Source organism: Polyodon spathula, chromosome 23, assembly GCF_017654505.1.
Source record: "Polyodon spathula isolate WHYD16114869_AA chromosome 23, ASM1765450v1, whole genome shotgun sequence".
In the NCBI taxonomy this organism is placed as follows: Eukaryota; Metazoa; Chordata; class Actinopteri; order Acipenseriformes; family Polyodontidae; genus Polyodon; species Polyodon spathula.
Genome location: NC_054556.1, coordinates 22,011,304 through 22,035,353, shown reverse-complemented (window position 1 = coordinate 22,035,353; position 24,050 = coordinate 22,011,304). Strand labels below are relative to the sequence as shown.

Here is a 24,050-nt window from a genome sequence, read left to right as displayed (position 1 = left end):
GAAGAACAACAGAAACAAGCATGTCAAATAATAATCTAATAGACTTCATTAGCACAACCACGTAGACCATAAGCAAGCCACCACCTGCGCTAAGGAATGCCCGTACCAAGTTTGATCAGAATCAGATGTTATGAAGAACACTGTAAGAGAAAGTGTGACACACACACACACAGATTTCTTTTGCCAGGGATATTCACCTCCTTTAGGGTTAAGTCCCTCAGACCCTTTGGGCTCGAACCCGCCGTTAGCCCACTCCAGCATGGGCTTGACCAGGTCATCAGGGCTGTCTGTTTCACAAGGGGGAAATATCTTCCCGGACCGGTCAGCTGCCATCTGCACAGACACACAGGCTCACAGTCACTACAGATTGAGCACCGGTGCACCACTGTCATTGCTAATCAGGTGCAAGACGTATAAGAGCAAGCATTCTAATTTCCTTACATAGGTTTCAGCTTTTTCAACAGGAGTGTTTCTTATTTTGATATAGATTCTCACATTATACCGTGCAGTTCCTTAGTCTAGAAATGTGCCTCATTCAATTAGTTCCTCAGAGTTAGACCACCATTCTCTATTTAGATAATCAAGTTTCATTTTCCTTCTTTGGTTCATTTCAATAACATTTTCAGATAATTCCCATACGTAAGGAGTTGTAGGTCTAGCCATTTTTCCATTAGCATTTCCACTAAATTGTCTCTGGGATGACAAAATGCTCTGGAAGGTGTTGGTTTTGCAAGTTTATAAAAGCAAACAATTAAACTACATTTACCACTAGAGTCATGAGTCCCCTGGATTAAACCACTAGATGACACTGCATCCCAATGCTGAACATTTCAAGAAACTGAACAGAACACTACTGAACGCAGCCCATCATTTTGTCCTCAGGGTGAATTTTGTTTCTATCAGCCAGCAGAAAGTGTTACAATGCATTTCTTTAACTTTGCTGTATGCTGTGTGTATCGCAGCGGTACATTTTTCAAATAGTTTTAATAAATCAATTAGGGAATCCATTTCTCAACTTTAACTTGGGAGTGTTGTCCAGGAAAAATTGAATTTCTCTCATAAACATAAGCATTGTGTATCTAGATTTTGATCACTCTTCAATCAGCAGTGCTGGTGCTGTTATTGAACTGGGAGGCGTCTTGCAGGAACAGAAAACAAGCAGTGCATATTTGAAAAAAAATAGCAGGATGTTTTTAAATATATTCCTGGAATACGTTTTCTGTAACACCTTTGGAAAGAGAAATGAACCACTCGCTTACGGAACAGCGGGCATACTGCCAATAATCTCAGAGACAGTCTGTTGTGATGCCATGCCTCTTATCATTGTAAAGATTTTGAGAGCTGATGTTTTACCTCAAGTGCTTGAAAGACAGCTCTCCGGTACGAGGCTAGCTTGTTGTACGAAGCTTGGGTGAAGTACTTGGGGAAGGCCATGAATGAGTCCAGCTTGTCTGCTGAAACCTGGAAGACAGCGGGGCACACTTCTGCCAACAATCCTTCATTGTGAATGTCATTCAGCATGTAAACCCCTAACGCCATCTAGCTGGCAACTCAAACACGCACTCCCAGAACTGTGTGTTCGGCTCACCTCAGAAAACTTGCCATCCCCAAACCACTGCAACCACCTCATTCCTAGAGAGGCCTGTCGTTTCCCCGTCATCCGCCAGGACACCACAATCCCCGGCCACCAGGAGAAGCCCTTAATCTTCCCCCAGACCAGCTCCCCGATCCCGAAGCCTTTATTATCCTGGAAGGGGCAAGCAGAGAGAGAATCTTCACATTTGCAGAGCTGTATTCAAGCAGTCAAGCTGTTTCAATATAATGTCACAACAGCTGACAGTGGCATGTCTGGAGCAGACCGAAGCAGCAGCAGTCACACGGGGTAAGTGAAGAAAGGTGGCGATTGGGGGAAGTGGAGAGATTTGAATCGATGATATGTAAACAGGGGGAAGTGACAGGTCAATTCATGTTTTTTTTAAAAGGTGACGTAACGTGTGTAGTGGGGCAGTCATTCTTCCCGAACTGAAGTTTAAAACGTACGTGGATAGAGGACTGACACGTGGTATATATTTTTTTCTGACAGTTACGCCTTGATATTTGGTTTGCATTTATTTGCACAGTTTACAAGTACAACTAAAGCATTTGTTTTGTGCTGGTCCTGCGTACAGTGGGGTAAGGTAAAAGGTAAAAGACAAAGCTGGTGAACGGTGTTGGCGAGTAGCTCTACCTTGTATTCAGGGGGGGTTCCTGTGTCCTGGGAGGTGGATGTGGAGCTGCTCTGAGCAGAGTCTTTGGAATCCTGTTCCATCAGGATTCCAAAGTTAGGAGGGACATGAGGGCTCACAGGGCTGTAGAGGGTCCCATTCTGCACCTGTGAAACAAACAGCCTTGACCTCAAACAATCAAACAAGAATGAATGTCCTCATTAGTATATTATTGAAACATCAGGCAGCCATTTCAATTGCCAGAAAGACGCTGGGCAGTAACTGTATCTTATGGGTTACAACCCCACTCCTGAGAGTGCAGGATGTCTTACCAACATGGACTATTTGCATAGTCATTATGATGTCTTTACCAATGGACTATTTGCATGTGCATATATATATATATATATATATATATATATATATATATATATATATATATATATATATATATAATTTTTTTTTGCTGAGTTTGTAACAGCCAGAAACAAGCCACTGTAAATGAGCTCAATCTCAGCAGAAGGCCATGACATCAGTACTTGGAAATCTCAAGAAATCAATTTTTGGAATTCAGACTTTAGTTTGTTTTTGCAGAGCTACAACTGAAACGATTAAAGTAATCTTGTCTGACTAACTACATGTTTGTGCAGTCCTAGGCCTGCCCTCTTTCTCCCTGCACCTGCTCCATTGTGGGTAAGTGTGATGGAGAGAGAAAGGATCGATGCTGTAAATCTCCCTCCCGATTAGAAAGGGCGCTGTGTAAGGGGGAAGGTAAGCTGCCTCCTAGAGCTGCCACCTCTGTGGTAGGTGGAAACCGGAAGGTGACCATATTAGGAGGGGCGCGTAGCTGCAAGTACTCAGGACGATTCCATTGCAGTCAGCTGCGGGGCAGCCCTCTATTAGGGAAACCATGGCAACGCGGTGACTGTGGGGAGGAGTTTGCTGGGTACAAAGGGGAGCAGCTACGTCAAAACCTCCCCTTACGCTGATAATGAAAATAGACGGCCGGAGCCTGTATTGCTTTGTTTTTGGGATTACGTGTGTTTTGTGTTGCAGAGGAGGAGCGAGCCGGGGACCAGCAAAACACAGAGCACGTCCCTGCACTGCCCTGCACAGCACAGCACAGCACCGCACCACTCATGGCACCACGCTTCTCAGTACCAAGAGCACTGCGTGCACGGAGAACGTGGGGACGGACAAAGTCCCGTTTTTGTTTACTTTTTATTTTCAACTAAGAAGAGCTGCTGCGTACCCCCCAATACCATTGCTGGTAAAGGGGTGGACTTATTTTTGTTGTTGTTTTGTTATTATTTTTGTTATCATTAAAACAAGCACTGTTTTGGAAGAAAGATTGTGTGGACCTGCTTCATTCACTGCACCTGACCACAGTAAGCTCCAGCCCTTCACCTCTGGCAAACACGCACACTTTAAACCGCATTCCAGGATATCTTGTGTCATTTAGACACATTAATATTTCATCGACTAACAGACATTAAACCAATTCAGGAACTTGATCTTGAGAGGATTGCAGGAGACAGTTGTGTTCCTGGTTACGCTCACTTGATGTTGCACCAAAGTTACTTGGGTCTGTTTGCCAGGGGATTTTCTCACACCAACCTTCAGATCTAATTACATTTCCTATCCTTTAAAAATCAATGTGCAAAGTACAGGAGTGGACAGAAATCCCCTCTTCCTTGTAGGAAATAGTATGTGCATTATTATTTAAAAGTAAATTTAAAGTAATCCAGAATACATAAAAGAAAGCATTAAGAATTCACAAGCTGGATTCGGATTTGGTGTGGGGGCTTTGTGTTATCAACCCAACCCTTACCTCTAGACTAGACACATAGCTCCACTCCACCGAACGCTTGTATGCCTAGAAACATCACTGAGTAATCCCTAGGTCCTGTGCTGGAGCTGGTCACTTCGGTCACCTGACAAATCCTTGTCTTCCCCTCTGTAGGATCTCCTAGTATTCTAGCCTGGCGTGCTGTGCTTTACATACCACACAGCTGTTCGGATCCGGTTTGGGTTTGGGGCTGCTTGTACTGCTTCGTGCCTTGTTGCAAGGGGTGAGTCCGGCCTGGAATATTGTACGCTGAGGGGGTCTCTGTCGGAGAGTTGTCTCCCGGCCAGCCACTCTCTGCAATTTTTTCTAGGTCAACAAACACAAACCGTCAGGAAGATGTTTGACATCACCATTCCTTTAAGGAATGCCTTTACCCTGAACTATTAAAAAGATGCTCTGTAAAATGAGCTCTCATCTTGGCTTCACAAAAAGCAGAAAAAAAGGTGACACAGTTTGTCCAGATATAAAAAGGCCCACAGACTGTCTAAAACTAAAAATGACAAATCAAATTGTTATTTGAAAGTACTTGCTTCCTTCTTCCATTGCATTACCATAGTCTTGTACAGGCAGTATCTCTTTCTGTGTCCCTAATGCTGACAAATAGTGTAACAGTTATTGTGTATCAATGAATCGTGATACTTTTCTTACCTGATGAATCGTATCATAATATAAGTATTATGAGATCCCCCCAGTAGTACTCAAAGAAATGAAAGAAGTTATTTACAAACTGCTAACCAACTCCCCAGTAATCTTGTTGAAGCTAACACCCTGGGATCCTTCAAGAAGCTGCTTGATGAGATTCTGGGAATAATAAGCTATTAACGACCAAACGAGCAAGATGGGCCGAATGGCCTCCTCTCGTTTGTAAACTTTCTTATGATCTTATGTATCGTTAATCTTGTGATATAAGACCAAAAGCACACCTTCGCTCATAATATATCACCAAATGGTTCCTGAATGAAGAATAAGTATGTTTTATAGTTGGTATGAATACATACTCTCCCTATCTCATTTCATTTGTGTCTTTTAACAAAATGGTCCATCATAAAATTCCCATTTTGATCTTATTATGCATCATACAAGCAGCCAACCAGGACAATCACATGTACTGTGACACATATCATATCACGACCTGCATATTGTGATGCATATAGTATCATGAGATTGGTGTACATGCTTCCCCCCTTTAACCTTTCCGATCGGCTGCAGCCAATCTACAAGATCTGGATCACGGCACCAATGTAACAGGGCAGAGGCTGGACTGCCAACTGGAGACCTCGCACACGCAAGCGAGCATCTCGACCACAATGCAGAAGAGCCAGGCTTTAACAATTCTTAACCTCATCTCATCTCATTGACAGAGGACAGAATTTGCAACAGCAGTGCATCATCCAACGCGGCCCATTACATTTACTCACTGTGTAACATGATGAGTATGAAACTGAGTGTGGACTTTACCTCATTGTAGGAGGAATCCCACAAGGTCTTGTCCTCCAGGTCAGAGTTTCTCCTGCTTCTCTTCTTACAGCTGGGAGGCTTGTTTGTAAGGCTAACTTCTACAAGGAAAAGGAACAATTACATCAAATAAATAGCATTATGAAATCCACAAACAATGTGGCACAGCATGGATTGCATGGATTGGGATCTTACAAACTGTTCAACATACCTCCCATGGTCAAAGTTTACCCTGGTAATAGCATAGTCAAAGTATAGTAAAGTATAGTGCAAGTATGGCAAAGCATACACAAGCAGGGTAACGATCAGAGAGATATGGTAAAGCATGGTCAAAGCCATAGCAAACTGCAGTAAATGCCTAAAATGAATGCAAATGTATCATGAAAAAAAATTAAGGGTAATGTATAGATATAGTGATGTATCCACTAAATATTAATAAGCACCAGTCCACTCTTGCATACACCTAAAATTACCTTCAATATTTAATAAATATAAATGCAATCTTGGGCCCAAATGAATGGCTTTTTCTGTGCTGTACCTGGTGTGACAGCGCCCCCATTCAGTTTGGGGCTCGCTGGGGAGGGGGGCTCTCCTGCTGAAAGGGGGCTGTTTCCATGGTGCCCGTTAGTGATCTTGGGGTCAGTGCTGCTTTCAGACAAACTGTCCATGGATGCATCCCCATTCACAACAGCCTGCAAACAGAACATGATGAATGGTCAATGCATGTCATTACCTTTCCTGTTCCTGTTTACTCATATAAAGCAATCGTCTCCATCCCATTGCTCCTTATATGGAGTCTGTCATGAGGTTCCAGTCATAAGCTGATAAAGACATGAGTGAAAACTTTTCCTACTTTGCTTAAAACATTGACTAATGTTCCAGAAAGAACTGCTTCCACTTGTACAGTCAACAGCTGCCACATACCTCATGCCAGGTGTAAATGCATCTATTACATCTCTAAATTACAACAATGCAAAAGCAGTAGATCTGAATCAATAAGGCCTATATACTTGATCTTGTGGCAACGCTGTTTGCTAGTGGGGTAACTCCTCGACAGACGCTTTGAAAACTCTCCCAGATTCCAGTCATGCTCTTGGGAATTCAAGCTGTGTAAAGGGAAAGGACATGTCCTGTCTTATTGTTTATGCTGGTGGTACATTTCTTCTGGACGCTTTCTTTTTACTCATTTGTTTCAGTTTATGCGATGTCAGATCTTTCAGATATTACAGTAATTGTAGTTATAACAGACCCCACTACCCTACAACAACCAATACACAAACATACAGAGGGTCCTCATCATCCTTCTAACTGGTCACTGCATCCCTGTTAGAAAGCTGTACAAAGAACTGTTTGACCCTGGCATTGTGGTGACCCTGAAGTCATTATGTGAACTGATGTTGTTGTACTGCACTGTTTTACTGTACTGTGTGTGATCTGTGTGAAATCACAAATGGCTGGGGTGCAGAAGAACAAAACCTTAATTTAATGCACTCAATTTACTTCTGAATTCATATGATGTACTTAACCCTAACCCTTATTCAAACTGAAAATGCAGTTGAATAAGTTGCTGTAAATGTGATTGCAAAAGGTAAAAAGTAACTCAAGAAAAGGCATGAATTTTGAAACTGTAATACTGGATGGTATTAAACTAGATGGAAAAATAAACTATGGCATCACCATCCTACTATACACACTGGGGCAACCACAATGCAGGTGCTAGGAATTTCCACAGGTTGCAGAAACGTGTTTTATAATGTTGCCATGCATTCATTTACTGCCTAAACAATTGCTATAGATACTATAAAGTATCTGGTAAACAAATGCCTGGTATCTTGTTAAATAGTGGATGTTATCACTCGAAGGATTATAGAGATACAGGATGGCATGGCCTCACTCAGCCAGGACCGTATGACCGTCACGTGTGGTGGAACCATGTGGATTTCTCTCTTGACTGTTGAAATTAAGACCAAGACCGGACAGGTTTAAGAAGAACCAAATGAATGTGAACTGCATGGCTCAACTGCTCCCTGGTTGGACTCCACAGAAACCTCTGCACACCTTCTTGTATTGTAGGAATGGTGCACTATTTTGAACTATCTGGACTGAACTGGACTTACAATGAATTGTACCTGATTGCTAACTCATTCTTCCCTCCCTTCCCCCTCCTCTCTGCAAGCTGTTGCCCTCCCCCCTCCCCCCTGCCAGGAACACTGTTCTTCATTACAAAGTCTGCAGCCTGCGAAGAGCATAAAGCCTGCTCTTAAATAATGGTCATGTTTTTTACAGCCTGGAAAGCTCATTGTGCTAGGCAGGCCCCCTGCAGGAATCCTCTCCTGTACAGCACCGCTGTTCGGGCACAACTAGGTCCTGAACAAGTCAAGCTGTGAGGCTGCAAGCACAGGGTAGGGTTAGGAACAATAAGGAATTCTAGAGTTCTCCACTCATTCTCGTTACTGAATGAATCCTGCTTGCGTGCAGTGGGAAAGAGAGCACAGTCAATGGAACAGCTTGCTCATGAAGCGTAGGATTTGGGGCAGCGGAAACCGAGACGTTGGCCAGGTCACTTAACCTCCCCAGCCTCAGCTAAGAAGCAGTTTAGAAGCAGGACCCTTTCTTGAAATGTGATTCTTCATTCTAGTCCCCATGTAGCATCCACTTACTAAATTTCGTTCGTTCGTTACTTTCTTCGATTTTGTTTTCTTGAAATGTGATTCTTCATTCTAGTCTGGGCTACATCGTAGGTGAATGATTTATAAGCAAGCAATGAAAGAAGCTAAACAAGGCCCTTGGACAGCAGACGGGCAGGGCTGGTTGTGAGCTGTATGGATCGCAGGTACCTGAACTGAGTTAGTCATATTCAATTATATTGTCTGAAAGGCTTACTATAGTTTTAACCAAATTTCCATGGACTTCAACAACAACAAAGGTGTGCCAAAACAAAGCTAGAAACTTAACATTGGTGGAAACTACAAACCTTTTTATTTTAACCATTAAAAACAGATGACTTTTACAATGAAAGAAAAACTTAGGGACTCTGGATCTTTGGCAACTCTGTTTTGAAAGAGATTTAGACCAATCCCTAATGTGAAAGATCAGCCTTTTAGAAACACACAAGGGGATAATAAAGAAAGCAAGGCAATTGTCTGCCTGCCCCTTTTATTCATTCTAAATCAATGTGGCTGGGGGCTGGGGACAGGGAAGAGAGAGGGGGCAGGGATGGGGAGGAGACTGTGTGAGACATGGAGGGGGGGCAGTGGGGGAAGGATTGAGGGAAGGACCTGTGAAGGGGAGGGGTTGAGGGTGGGTTCTGGTTAGGTGGAGAATGAAGAGGGTGACCCTTCCCCACAAACAGGTCATTTCCTTTCACAACCGATTCCTTATCAAAGGCTGACGACAACCGGCTGGGAACAGACCTACACTCAGAAAGGACTGAACAGCAACACACTGCTTGAAAGGCATATGTTGAGACTAGTGCATTTGGGGCTGACCAGCACCTATTGTAACTAAAAACTACACAACTGATTAAACCCTAGGGGTGTGCTGCTGCAATATCCAGCAATGTGAAACATCTAACAAACTCACTGTGGTCATTGTTATACTGGCCTCATTACAGAAATTCCACCTTGCTCGGGCTTGCTCAGAGACCATTCCCAAAGGTAAAATGAACTGGTGACTTTATAAAACATGCCAAATATCAGTGAGTGCTGTAACAGTGATACATGTACGATTTAGAACATGTGTAGTGGTGTTATAAACAGATATACAGTGACGCACATTTAGAAAGTAAAAAGCATTCCTCTATTGTTGTGTTTTGATGGGGAGCTTATTCTTTGCTATCTATAGAAGTATTTTCCCATGTACTTGGGAAGGGGAAGACATAGGGATTACCACAGCCATGGCCTCACTTACAGCCCATGACCCCCACAGGAGGAACAATGCAGCTCATTGTGATGTCAGGAGCCCCTCCGCCATCTGAAACATTCCATTTAGTGTCCTTGACTAATTGGGTGCTGCAATAAGACACATCCTGTAGAAAGCGTATCTCTGCTCCATTTCACAGGCTGGCTTTGGTTTTCAGCAGCTCTTAGAAGTCTGTTTTATTTGCCCAGTATTATCATTACATTACACCATGTCACTGCTGCTTCTTGCAGCTGTTATATTTTATAAGATACCAGGTAGTGCTGCACGAAGCGATTACTCCATTTTCAGAACAAGCACTCCACAGGTGAAAATCACTGGTGTTCATTGGGCTAAATTAAAGTGAAACAGCTACTGGTGTGGACTACTGTTCTCTGCAGAGTATACGAAATGCAGCAATCACCACAAATCCAAGCAGCTGTTTCTTCACTTGTAAAATCAGCCCAATCAAGAAGACCAATGACCCTCACCAGGTCATTGCCATGTAGAGCTCAATCTGAATACATGAATCATCAGTTGGTGCAGCTCTAAGTTACTGTATACCAATAAGCCCTTGACATACAAGGTAAGCCATTAAACCCCTTTGTTTTTCACTGTTATTCCTCTGCATGGGGGGAGTGGAGGGGGGGGGGTGCATCATTATTATTATTATTATTATTTATGAGGGGCCCTATCCCCGAGAGAGTGCAGCAGGGCTGAGTGACTTGAGAACACTCTTCCTCAAGGTGGAATCCCATTGATAACCCTCGGAACATGTCTATTACATCACAGTGAAATGAACCACTTATCACTGCAAGAAAAGGGCACCTGGAAAGACTCATACATAATATAACAGTTTATATTTCTTTACAAAATAGACATGTTCCCAATTGTTCCACTCACATCCCTGTGGCCACAAACTGTGGGATATTTTTATTTACGAATTAGTGATTTAGCAGACGTACTTATAGAAAACCCTAGGGGGTGAACTATGAATCAACAATAGTGCTGCTGTCACTTAGGACCTCGGGTTTTACATCTCACTCAAATGGATGGAAAGACTCCCTGTTGCACAGTAGTTTCACCAGTTCCAGGTTTTAATACAAACTTGATTTGCCAAAGTGTATAGGGAACAAGAGCATGTGTGTCTTATTATTAAAAAGATATTAAAACCAGGAACAGATCAAGCTGCTATGCAATGGGAGTCTTACTTCCATCGCTGCAAACTCCTTTCAATGGACAGGGGTAACATCAAAGGGATTGGCATTCTACATTTGCATTGACTTTTATTTCTGTATTAGCTGCCAGTACACAATCGTGCATGACGAGGTGAATCTAGATCACTCAGTGTAAAAACATCACTTGAAAAAGGTGGGTGTGATTGTACCGATAAGATATCATGTCTAAAGAGAATTTAACCTGCAGAACCTTGAACAAATGGAAGTTTAATTCAGGCGTCACCTGGCATTCCCATGTGACTCAAAAACATAACCACTGTGACAGTATCCCTTCCTCGAAATGTGGCAAAGGCCCAGGTTTCAACACCTGTAATTTAATTTTCATGAACAGCAGTCTTCACAAATGATTAATATACACATGCCCAGGGGCAGTACACCTTGTGAGCAGCACTCCCTTACCTCCTCTATAGAAGTACTACATTCACATGCATAATAAATCAATCCTTTTTTATTTTGGTTGTTTTGATTGTGCAGAGATTCTGCACTCTGGGTTTGGAATAACCGACGCTTCAGAACCTGCACTGCACTCAAGTATTAATTAAAACTTCTCCAATAATCCAATCCAAAAAGCTTTGTACCCACAGGGAAAGACTGAGGGAATAAATAGTTGGTAACACTTAGTGTTAAGTGGTGGGAATTCACAAAAATACAATGGAAAAAAAAATACAAAAGAAACAATCTGCAGTGTGATCTGTAAGCTTTGAAGAACTGAGTGGGAGAGTTTACTGTTCAGATACACTGTCTCTGCAGCCTTGAGCCTTCATATTCTGAAGATGAAACCCTGGTTGGTGAGACACAGTGGAGGAAGGGGTACAAATGACAGGTTTAATGAGAGGGAGTTGCTAGGCAACTGTTCAAGTGGCCCTTTTCTTGCCGCTTCCATTCCATGAAGATGTACTGGCTTCTCCCGCAGTTCATGCAACTTTGAGCAGTCCTTGGGGCGAAGCAGAGCACTATTTATTTGGGTTCACTGATTTAAAATGCCAAGAACAGGCCAAGGTCCACAATGATTCATGATTTGTTCACTGAATAATAACTGCTCCGCATTCACTCCGTTAATTACATCAACTTTTAACTACACTCCAGCTAAAAGACTATTTGAAATTGGCCTCAAGAGACTGACAAACTGACAGATAGTTTGAGACGGCACCTTTGCCCTGTGCATTGGAAAGACAAGGTGTTCAAACCCCTCCCCCGCCACCAGTCATTCCCGTGATCACATTATAGCCAGTGGACAGTACAGCCCTGCTGCTGGCAAGCCAGTGCATCTCCCCCAGCAGGAGCCTGGAAGCAGAGAGCTCTTAGATTGGATAAAGAGAAAAAGGTAAACAGACTGCTCTAGGTGTCAGTCTAAAGTGTGAGCGAGGGAGGGAGGGAGAAAGGGAGAGGAGAGGAAGGGAGGAGAGGGAGGAAGGGAGGAGAGAGAATGGTCGTTTACCTTCTTTTCTTGCATTCAGAAACTTGTTTGTAGAACTCAGTTAAAATGCATTGCTCGATACTCATCGACAATAATCAAATTGAACTGATTGTCACTGTTTGCACTGTTAATGAATCAATGTCCATTTTCCTGTGGTTGAAGGGTTACACAATCCCACACTTTACTATTCTGCTTACCTAAGCTTTACCAGTTTCACTGTGTTGTATATATATATATATATATATATATATATTATATATATATATACACTCATGGATGACCATGTCATGTGTCACAATGCAGCCCTGCAGGGAGTCGGGGGTCACTGTGAAGATCTGAGGGGTCAGTAACTCAGCCTTTTTTATGCTGAATATTTATCTGAGTTCAAAGAGTCAAACTGGACTCTGCTCAGAATTTGCAGCTTCTATGTGTGCTTCGGAAAATAAGTAAAGTAAGTCAAATCCTTAAGTGTGACTCCACCAGTTGCCTAAGCCTTGACAGCCTATTCTTCAGCACTTGAGCCAGCAGCAATGAAAAGGCAGTGTTGGAGAGGCTGACCCCGATTTCCAAAGCTCAGAACGGGGACACATAGATTAAAAATAAGATTAAACTAACAGAAAACAACCTCTGACTGCTGCACAACCACTGCATCTTCCCTACCGATTCATGGCCATGTTTAGCTATCTGTTATAACAATATGTGTTGAGATTTTTACCCTTAATTTCTATCATTTAGCATACTTTTCATTTTGTATGATTAGTAAATCTTTATTTAGCACCTTTCACAGTGGACCACCATCACAAAGAGCTTTACAAGATACGAGACTAGGGTGTGTGAGCTATGCATCAGCTGCAGAGTCACTTACAACAACGTCTCACCCCAAAGACAGAGCACAAGGAGGTTAAGTGACTCGCTCAGGGTCACACAGTGAGTCATATATATATATATATATAGTAACCTATATGAAAATATTAATTTTAATATGATTCTCAAGTGCTACCTGCCGTTGCTGGAAACCAGGACTTTTTTTATGATTTGGGAAAAAACGTGGGAACAATGGGACCTTTTATGGGAAAAGGGACAGTCTCGGTTAAACAGGGACATCTGGTCTCTCTAGGGTTGGATTATAAACCAAGAACTAACACTGCAGGCCTGTGTAACCCTTCATTAACCCCTACACCTGCACAATTTGCCAGAGAATGAGAAAATACACTCAGGGGCATATTTTCAAACTGTTACCTCCAGCCATTCATGAACTTATTAACACCTGTTAATTAAAGACTGGGGGTAACGCTGTCAAACTGTTTTTCTCTGTATCCTAAAGGTTTCTACTGCTAGTGTCCCCATGGAAGAGTTTTCTTTCTACAATACTACTGGGCGCTTAACAGTATCGTGCTGATTTTTTTAAGCCACCTATCTTCCAAAAAATTTGTCTCACAGAATAGATCTCTTTGAGAGAGGCTTTAGCTTAGTGACACCAGGTGGTCTAATGTTGTAATTGCAATAGTGATTTCGTCTTCTCTGCCTGAGGAATTAACTGAAACAGACCAGCACGGCGACAGTCTTGCTCCTACGCACCCCACTGCAGACATCATGGCAGCAATCGAGCATTTGAATAAGACGTGAAGCTCAATAACATTTCGATGACACTGACTACTGTTCAACAATCTTTATCTGAGATCGGTGCCAGAGTTTCTGGCATAGAACAGGCCGTTCTACAGACCATGAGATGCAAATTTTTGCTATAGCAGCTTTACAAAACGTCAGTAACTTGAGCATTAAATTCGGCAAGTATTTATGGGAAAATAATTATTTTTTACCAAAAACCCGGAACCCGTAAATATGCTTAATAAAACAGAGAAATGTAATCAAATATGGCAGCCCATACTGAATTATATAACCAAAGAGGGAACACGTTAACACACTTGGCTATTGTGTACGTTACTAGAATGGTTGGAATTTTGTCACAGATGTAGATATCATTATTTAATAGTTTTTCTTGAGTTGGAATTTCTACCTAAAATAAATGCCTGCTGCTCTGCTATTGTTTCATCACATATCTAAACATTGTGATTGTATCAAAAGCATTACTGAAATATACATTTAGGGGTAGGTGTACTAAGATGGGCCAGTCCCAGCACAAACATACCACAATTTGCATTTTGGTTATGACAATTTGAAAGTGCACATTTTGTCGTATGTACTAAGAAAAAATATGTTAATGAAGAGAGACACAATATACTAACGGAAATATTATTTGCGTCACCTTTACATAACGTCTATACATGCAACGGTGCAAGAAATAAAATAACATTGTTTTTGTTAAATGTAAACGTCATCTGTACAATGCATTCTGTTCAATCTTCATTTTACCTATTTTAATACTGTTATATATATATTATATATATATATATATATATATATATATATATATATATATATATATATATATATATATATATATATATATTTTTGTTTGCCTGTATTCCTCCACAGACCAAATTTTTGTTTATGTTATTTTAGCGGTGTTTGTATGTAAATGGCAATAATCAACACACATACATTTACAGTTCTTGATGTATTTTAAATATAAATCATTGCATTGAAATAACACTAATGTGTTCTGGGTACGCTACACATTACATTATGTAAAAATATAAATCTGTACAGTAGGCCTATACAGTATACAGTACAGTAGTAAAATCAAATGAACAGCTAGCACACTTTTTACGTACTTTACCCTACTGGTAACAAAATAAATCATGCTGTTGCTGCATTGTGCACATTGGTGTACAGTGCGAATAAAAGAGTATTTAAAATTGAAACTAAATGATTTGGAGAGTTTTTTATTTTATTTTAATTATTATTATTTTTAACTTGGTCTACTTAGTAGCCTAGACAATTAACACACAATAGATCATGGTCTTATACAGATGCTCAGAATGAGCTGGAGGGGTTAGTGGCGCATGTGTGCAATCTATCGCTCCCAATGCGCTGGGAAAACCAGAAATGTAATAGAAATTTGTTTTCAAGGCTAGTAAGTACACCCTGACTTTAGTGAAAATTAGGTACTTGGGTGTTTGAAAGAAACACATTGAGCACAACTGGCAACACACGAGAAAAAGCAGACTGGAAAATGCCAACAACAATTGCTGTAAACACGCTTTCAAAAGTTCGGAACAAATAGATGCAATTGTAAGTGTTGCAATGACTGCAGCTTTAATACATCTCATAACAATATTTTTGATCCCTCGTTTGCACTGAGTCTCCACCCTGATTTTGCTAATTTCTGCAGGAACGCCCAGAATTACATATTAATTTAAGGCTAAAGTGCAAATAAGAGCTGCAGCTGCAAAGCATTCATTAAAATGATGCAAACAGTGTTGAGTTTGTTTAGTACATTTCACTCTACACTTCCCACCGGTTTACAACGATAGCGACAGACGCAACACTTTAGTATATCTACACCTTAGTGTTTGCTTTTTGTTATCAGTAGCCAGGGGGATTGTTCAAATGCTCCATTATCAGAAGGGTTGGTAGTTATCTGCCAGCACCTAAAGAAAGTCATTCAGTTTGCTTAGCAGCAATTAAAGCCAAAAGCCTGTCTGGTTTGTTTTGTGTACGGCTCTAGCACGTCGCAACATGCTCCCGCTGTTAGGAAACAGTTTACAAAACAGCATTATTGTAAGACTAACGTCCTGTTATACAGGTTAGTTTGGCTGGTTAGGGGCATTTGACCAAAAGTGGAACAAGAGAAATGTGGAAATATAACTCTGCCCTACATTAGTAAACGCTATCTGCTTTAAGAGCCAAGAGGGAGTTATGCTTAAATTCGTTTTTGGTGTTGTTTTCTAATTTTTGTTCTTAACTGTTCCATCATTTTGGCTTGAGACACGATCCCATTACTGCAATGCCTGAAAAGTAAGCTCTGTCTGAGAGAAAACACTGAAGAGAAACACCCTCCAAACCTGCATCACATAGAGCGATGGCCGGCGTTTGCAGCAGCGCAGGGTGAAACAGTTCAATACCTTTATCTACATATTTGACGCCCCTCGTACCAAACCATGGTGCAGTATAGCACAGTTAAACAGGTGCCAGATTCCTTCCGTGCTGTCTGCTTATTGTGCACATTGGAAAGACAGCTACAGAACAGACAGGGGCACTGCCAGGCTTCCACACACTACTCTAATTAATCCCTAACCCTGACCTGGATAGACAGAGCATATTCAATACTGCACTGACTGGGGACTGTCTCACACACTTTGCTTGTAAAGGGAAACTAATCAGCCGAGGATTATTTTCACAGCAGAAAGCATTTAGGTAGGTATGCCTCCTTAGTTTTCTACTTAAACGTTGATTTAACCATTAATTGAACAGTGTTGCAGAAAGCAGCTTAACATATTTAAGCCAATGCCCTAGTGTGAAAAGGATGGTTGGTAGATGACATAAGACCAGGAAATGAATACAAACAAACAACATAGTGGGGGGGGGGGTTTGAATGAGCTGCTGGCTGTGCTCTGGATATATTTACAAAATAAATAAACAAACTTTCAAATAACAAAAGAAAACTGGCACAATGACCAAAATAAACAAACACAAACAAACAAAGGACACAAGTACCTCCAGGACGGTTCACAGTAAGTAGCATTCGTTTTGTTCTTTACAGTTTACATGCAACAAGTCTCTTTACAACTCAGTCTAACTTGTAGCCAAACTGCAGGTCTTTTATATTATGGCAGAGCAGTTAACTAGCTGTTAATTATTGTATTACCCCTTGGCCAGAGTCTGCACTAGTTTCATAATCTGCAGGACTGTCAGCCAGTAACAATAACATTGGCTTTCCCGCTGTCATGTAATAAATGAATCATAATAATAAAAAAATACAAAATATGGATCATAATATGCACAGGGGCGGGGAGAATCCCATCAATCGCACTTAGTTAAGGGACAATGTAACCTTAAGCCTGCTGTCACTTCTGGTCTGGAAATTCAGTTGCCTGCTCTCAGTCAAAGCTGCCAGAATTATTTAAAAGCATGTAGCACCCTGCCTGGTTTGGAGAGAGGGCCAAGCCATGAAAGTTTGTAAGAAAATGACATGTCAGCAATATCACACTAATGAGAAGCCCCGGATTTTTATGGCGGCAGATTAGCTGAATACTCAGAATACATCAGAAATTCTTGAGCGTGCCAATGATGTTTTGACTTGTGGAATGCAATACGTTTTGGAATGGTCCCAGTGCTGAAGCTCTCATTGTTTCAACATTTTTCTACTGGAAGGCTGGTTGAGTGACAATATAAATAAGCTTCAGGGCTCCCCTATTAAATATAGATTACTGCATTAAGGGTAAAGGCATTGGAAAGTGCCGCAGTGCAGTGAAAGCATGGTGAACCAGGTGAGTCAGGCAAACCCAAAGAGAGTCACACTGAAGAACACCAACCATTATGTACCTGAAATGCAAAACTTCAACACAGCAAATGGGTTGTATGTTATTTGGATATGAAAGTGTGTACCGAACATATATTTTATGACACACACATATAAGATATATACATATAGGTATATCCACTGAACAAAAATATAAACGCAACATGCAACAATTTCAAAGATTTTACTGAGTTACATATAAGGAAATCAGTCAACTGAAATAAATTCATTAGGCCCCAATCTATGGATTTCACATGACTGGGAATACAGATATGCATCTGTTGGTCACAGACACCTTTAAAAAAAGGTAGGGGCGTGGATCAGAAAACCAGTCAGTATCTGGTGTGACCACCATTTGCCTCATGCAGCGCGACACATCTCCTTCGCATAGAGTTGATGAGTCTGTTGATTGTGACCTGTGGAATGTTGTCCCACACCTCTTCAATGGCTGTGCAAAGTTGCTGGATATTGGCGGGAACTGGAACATGCTGTCATACACGTCAATCCAGAACATCCCAAACATGCTCAATGGGTGACATGTCTGGTGAGTATGCAGGCCATGGAAGAACTGGGACATTTTTAGCTTCCAGGAATTGTGTGCAGATCCTTGCGACATGGGGCCATGCATTATCATGCTGAAACATGAGGTGATGGTGGCGAATGAATGGCACAACAACGGGCCTCAGGATCTCGTCACGGTATCTCTGTGCATTCAAACTGCCATCGATAAAATGCAATTGAGTTCATTGTCCGTAGCTTATGCCTGCCCATACCATAACCCCACCGCCACCATGGGGCACTCTGTTCACAACGTTGACATCAGCAAACTGCTCACCTGCACGACGCCATACACGCTGTCTGCCATCTGCCTGGTACAACTGAAACCAGGATTCATCCATGAACAGCACACTTCCCCAGCGTGCCAGTGGTCATCGAAGGTGAGCATTTGCCCACTGAAGTCGGTTACGACGCCGAACTGCAGTCAGGTCAAGACCTTGGTGAGGATCACGAAAACACAGGTGAGCTTCCCTGAGACGGTTTCTGGCAGTTTGTGCAAAAATTCTTCAGTTGTGCAAACCCACAGTTTCATCAGCTGTCCAAGTGGCTGGTCTCAGACGATCTCGCAGGTGAAGAAGCCGGATATGGAGTCCTGGGCTGGCGTGGTACACATGGTCTGCGGTTGTGAGGCCGGTTGGAAGTACTGTCAAATTCTCTAAAACGACGTTAGAGGCGGCTTATGGTAGAGAAATGAACATTCAATTCTCTGGCAACAGCTCTGGTGGACATTCCTGCAGTCAGCATGCCAATTGCATGCTCCCTCAAAACTTGTGACATCTGTGGCACTGTGTTGTGTAACAAAACTGCACACTTTAGAGTGGCCTTTTATTGACCCCAGCACAAGGTGCACCTGTGTAATGATCATGCTGTTTAATCAGCTTCTTGATATGCTACACCTGTCAGGTGGATGGATGATCTTGGCAAAGGAGAAATGCCCACTAACAGGGATGTAAACAAATTTGTGCACAAAATTTGAGAGAAATAAGCTTTTTGTGCATATGGAAAATTTCTGGGATCTTTTATTTCAGCTCATGAAACATGGGACCAACACACACTTTATATGTTGCGTTTATATTTTTGTTCCGTGTATTATAGTATATTAACTGCTGCATATACAAATACATGGTTACAGTTTCATATGGGGTTCTGGCTGAAGGCAATGTCTCACTCTACCAGCACAGTCTTTCAAGTAGCTGATTCAGCAAAATGGAGTCAGGAACACATGGAAAAGGATTAGGCAAGGGGGCCTCACTCCTAGTGGAGAGGCTCGGGGGAGTGGGATAGTAGGGGGAGGTGTGGCTGAAGGAGTTGCATGCCTTGTGAAAACAGTTAATCTGCGATGGATTAGGTGCCAACAAGAGAATGTTCCCTGGGCGTGCACATTTCCACATTTCTTTCAAAGAGGTGATTCGGAGCTCTGAACATAAGAGGCTAAAGATACTTATACACCTGTGCTGCCTATTATGCAGGTCGACTACATCAAGCAGTCTGATCACTGAAGATCTAACTTCCAACATCAACATGTACAGTTCTACAATCTGAACTGCACGAATGTAAAACTGAGATAGTGCTTTTCATATTTGTTCATCTTAGGCTGGCATGTCAAATTGTGCGTGCAAACTAAAGGTATGTTTCCTTCATAGTTACAAACTCATATGCACATGTGGCAAGAGCAGGGCTCTGCCCTTGGAAATACTGGCAGGGATGGAGTTAAATTCTCCTCCCTGCCCAGGTTGATTGCCCCAGGTGGGAGCAATCAACTAATGTAATTAATCAATTATCATTTAGCCACCTGGCATAAAAGGAGGCCTCAGCCTCCCAATAGAGAGGAGGGAGCTGAGGAAGCAGGTTGGTGGTTTTGAAATTTTGACTCCAGTGAAGGCATTGCCCAGCCTGAAAACCTTATTTTTGTAAGTTTTGTTTTCTTTGTTTAGGTATTTGTGTTTAAACATTTTTGTTTTGCCCTTGTGCACGTTTATTTTGCGTTAATTTATGATAAAAGTATATATTTTTTTGAACTGCAGTCTGTCTCTGGGCCTCTGTCCACTCGCCAGCCTGCCACAGCACATAACATCCGTTCATATGAGTTTTCCCAAAAATTGTCACAACTTTCCCCTGTTCCCGCTTACTGACTAAATAAGTCATTACTCGAGTGAAAGGGTTTCCAAATAGACCTCTTGTAGTTTACATTGCTGACAGATTCCACCCTTAACAAATACATTTCTGCTTCATGTATGAACTAACACAGATGCTGTACTTAATTATCAATGAGAGGTTTCAAGTTCTTTGTTGCTGCAAAGATGGCCTTGAGGGTCTTTGCATTTTAAACCTTTTTAAAACTCTTCACTGGGTTCCATTAGCTACTTGCAGACTTCCATTTGAATCTTTATACACTGGAAACAAGACCTTTGCTGCTCTGTAGCACTGAATAAGAAACAGTTATTGAATGGCACAAATCACTTGTAGCATAAACACTGCTCTATATGAAAAACAAGCAAGTGTGCTAACATGCAACCCCTACCGCAGGCTGTAAATGTCAAGTTGGAGCTATGGGTTTAATCAAACAGCTTTTCTAGCAAAGTATCTTCCATTGAAAGGTTGACTCACTGATTTTTCAATGTAACATGTATCCATATTGTTATGTATCTTCCACATCGAACCATGACAGCAATGCAATAGAAGTGTGACCATTCTTGTGGCTTACCGTTGCTGTCATCTTGCCACCTTTGCCCACAATGGTCGAGGAACACTCGGTTGATGGCATCGCTGGTCCCAGTTCTGTTTCTCTATCCTGCGGCCAGGGAAGAAGGAGAGAGGTTAGTTTTCAAACCATTTCTAGAAACTCTCATCCAAAGAATCCAAGAATTGTGAATCAAAAATCACTACCCATTGAATAAAAAATACAGAGACAGATGTAAATGTTTTACATGAATTTATAATTCAATTATAATGATAAACGGTGGTTTATATAGGCTGCCATTGGCATGCATTTCAATTCGGATTGGCGAGTCTGCTGCCCACTGAGGTCTTTAAGTCGTACAATACAGTGTGCTTCATTGAAAGAGGTCTAATGTGAGGTTTCAAATAAAATAACATTCAAGATCACTCAACGGATGAGTATGATGGCCCTCTTTGAATAACCTGATAATGGATACAATTGTAATTACTGATGGCCTGTTTCCTTAACGAGATATGGTAGAAAAAAGTTCAAATAGCAATTCATCCTTCTGTCAAAAGGCTTGGGCATTATTTCTCCTGCCATGACCTGCAGTAAAGCTGCTGGGCCAGGAAGCACAGTACTGAATTGGTTTCAAGGTGTCCACTGGATAGAATGTTAAAAACTAGTACGTCATGTCAGGAAACCTTTCTCATATAGGGGTCTGCCCACAGCGTACAGTGCAAATGAGATGGGGGCATTATATTTTAAACTGAAAGAAAAGTGAAAATGTCCATTTGGCAGCTGTGTGCAGATGAACCTCTCTAGCAATTACTGGTATTTTCCTTCCACCTCATCCTCAGTGCCCTGAGCAGATTTCCCCTTTTTGATGCTTAAACATGTAAATATATTTTTATTGTTATTGCAACTTAATGACAGGGCAAACAATATGTCTGTTTTATTTGCTAAATGTTACAACTTCACTTAGGAAATGGTAGGTTTTGGTTAATTGAATGGTGCCCCTTGTGCTGAAATGGAACCAAGCTAAATAGTAAAAAATAAACTGTTTGCGTAAGAAAAGAGTTGAAAGATCAGCACAGCCAGGTAAGCAGAAGGTGGCATCTCTTTAATGACCTCTTTACAGGTAGCAAAACTCCAAAATAAGCATTTACAGCTGTGGCCAAAAGTTTTCCCCTATAGAATGAACTCATTTTGCTACATAATGTTGAATAAAACCTGTGGAATATTGTTATGTTAACATGTAGTTTTCCATATACTTAACGAAAAACTGAAAAAAATTAAAATAAATTGACATTTCGAAATCTAACATGAAATACTGTACTACTATTATGGCTTCCGGTAGACTTTTACAACATCATTTTGTAGTTTCTTTAGAGTGGCCAAAGATGGAAGGGAGCCATCTACAGAACAACACTTTGTTGTAACACAAAAGACCCTGACATTTTTTCTAATTTTGATCCCTTTGGGCCAACTGTATATCTTATGTTTAAGTTGTGTGTGGTCTATTTTGTAATTATTATTATTATTATTATTATTCATATTTATTTGGTGGACACCTTCATCTAAGCTGGCTTACAGATGTCACAAAGCAATAGAGGGTTACAAGTCAAAATCAATATTTAAATACAGTATAGCTTACTGTAATTTAAATATCACTGCTAAAATACAATATGCAATACAATCTAAATCATGGTGGACCTAAACACTGTCTCTCTATACTAATCCCACTGATGACTTACTGACCACAAAATACAACGTAAACAAGAGATGTGCATCAGGTTATACATTAGTGTATTAGGATTTGAAAGGTCAGCCTGTCACAGCAACAGTACTACTGTGTCAAAACCAGTGACCCGCTCCATTTTTATTTGTTTTCAATACTTCATTGATGAGAGGGAAACCTTTAAGATGAAAGTAAAGAAATTATTTGTGTAGGGCTTTTGACGCTGAGGACCCAGGTGCTTTCTGCAAACAACTTTGAATAGAACGCACAAAATTACCCACAAAGGCTTGCACAGAATCACCAAGCCTCAGTTATAAGCCAGGCCTTGATACCTCCACTTCTCCTCTGTACCCCTCCTGCTATTGTCACAGTTGATCCGCAGCTATGTTGGCTGCATTGTCTAAACAGCAATGACACAATGGGAACTCACATCAAAGAGCAAGGCAGGGAATCGGAAGGATTAAAGATTTCTTTAAGATGTTCGGAAACTCAAACCAGAGACAATGAAAACCAGGTCTACATAAAATGATATATACAATGGAAACAGCACAACTGCTAATCTACTTATGTTCCTGTTGTTGGTTTATCTTCCAGAAGTCTGATTATTATCTGAGTCTTGTTATGGGAAACCAAGCACTTCCTATGAAATTTAACAAGTGTTACATACTTAAATTACGAGACTTTATTATGGCTTACGATGAATTGCTGTGGAACAAGCTTGTGAACTCTTCTCCAACAGATTCCCACTGAAGAAAACAGTGTATTGAAGACCTTTTGAGTGTAACATACACAATATTAAAAAAATACACACGCAGGGCTGGGTGACATAGTAAAAGCATTGTGAAGTATCGAAAAGCAGAGAAAAAACTCAAAGGGATCGTGGAAAACACATGGATGGTTAATAACAAACTTGCAAGGTAAAGCACTGTAAAACACCTTGGCAACAATAGTAAAGCCTGGTCTGTCCATTTCACTTCTCTGAGAACTGCCTGAAAATCTTGTTCCCTACTCATTTGAATTGGATATTTGTCTCAAACGTTTCTTAAACAGCTACGTGAGAAACAAACAAGACATATTTCAAACTAGATAAATGTGAGAAACTAGAAAGAGAAATACATTTGAGCTGCACCTGTGAAAGAAACAAGGGGAACCTGGCCAGATTTATTACAATATACAGAAATATAATAAACTGTGTTTTGTACTTTGTCATCTTGGATTGCATTTTGTCTATTTGATTTTTTTCTCATTAACTGCTTAGGTTTCTGAACTATATCTTGCTTGTCCCCTTTTGTTTCTCTAATAATAGTTTTAGGAGAATGGAGACCCTCAGGCCTTTCTCCGGAAGTGAAGCAGACAGGAAGAGCAGCATTTTCCCTAAGAGGTGGTACCAGTAAGGGGACATTGTGGGAAAATGGAAGCTTAGCTTGCAGTACAGTGACACAGGTCTATACGGGTCTACTAATCACTGCATCTCGAGCATTGTTGATTAGATCTCTAACATGGCTCAAGACAAACCTTTTTGGCTTTGCAGCCAACGACTCATAGGCTAAAAAGAAATTGTTGGTTGTTACCATATTCAGCTACTTAAAACTTTTTTTTATATTTGA

General features: G+C 41.1%; 1 protein-coding gene across 4 annotated transcripts in view; it reads right to left on the bottom strand.

The window, feature by feature from the left end:
* The window catches only part of LOC121298218 (DNA (cytosine-5)-methyltransferase 3B-like), a 35,600-nt gene that overhangs the window by 8,874 nt on the left and 2,676 nt on the right, over window positions 1-24,050 (bottom strand). For 3 of the 4 annotated variants that reach the window (XM_041225197.1, XM_041225198.1, XM_041225199.1), the window contains exons 2-9: window positions 20,748-20,834; window positions 6,047-6,200; window positions 5,512-5,609; window positions 4,210-4,359; window positions 2,228-2,371; window positions 1,589-1,747; window positions 1,354-1,461; window positions 198-333 (exon numbers count right to left, since the gene is read on the bottom strand). In XM_041225197.1, coding sequence (XP_041081131.1) covers window positions 198-333; window positions 1,354-1,461; window positions 1,589-1,747; window positions 2,228-2,371; window positions 4,210-4,359; window positions 5,512-5,609; window positions 6,047-6,200; window positions 20,748-20,834 — 1,036 coding nt within the window. The remainder of the gene's footprint in view (window positions 1-197; window positions 334-1,353; window positions 1,462-1,588; window positions 1,748-2,227; window positions 2,372-4,209; window positions 4,360-5,511; window positions 5,610-6,046; window positions 6,201-20,747; window positions 20,835-24,050) is intronic. The other variant, XM_041225200.1, reaches the window with a different exon arrangement.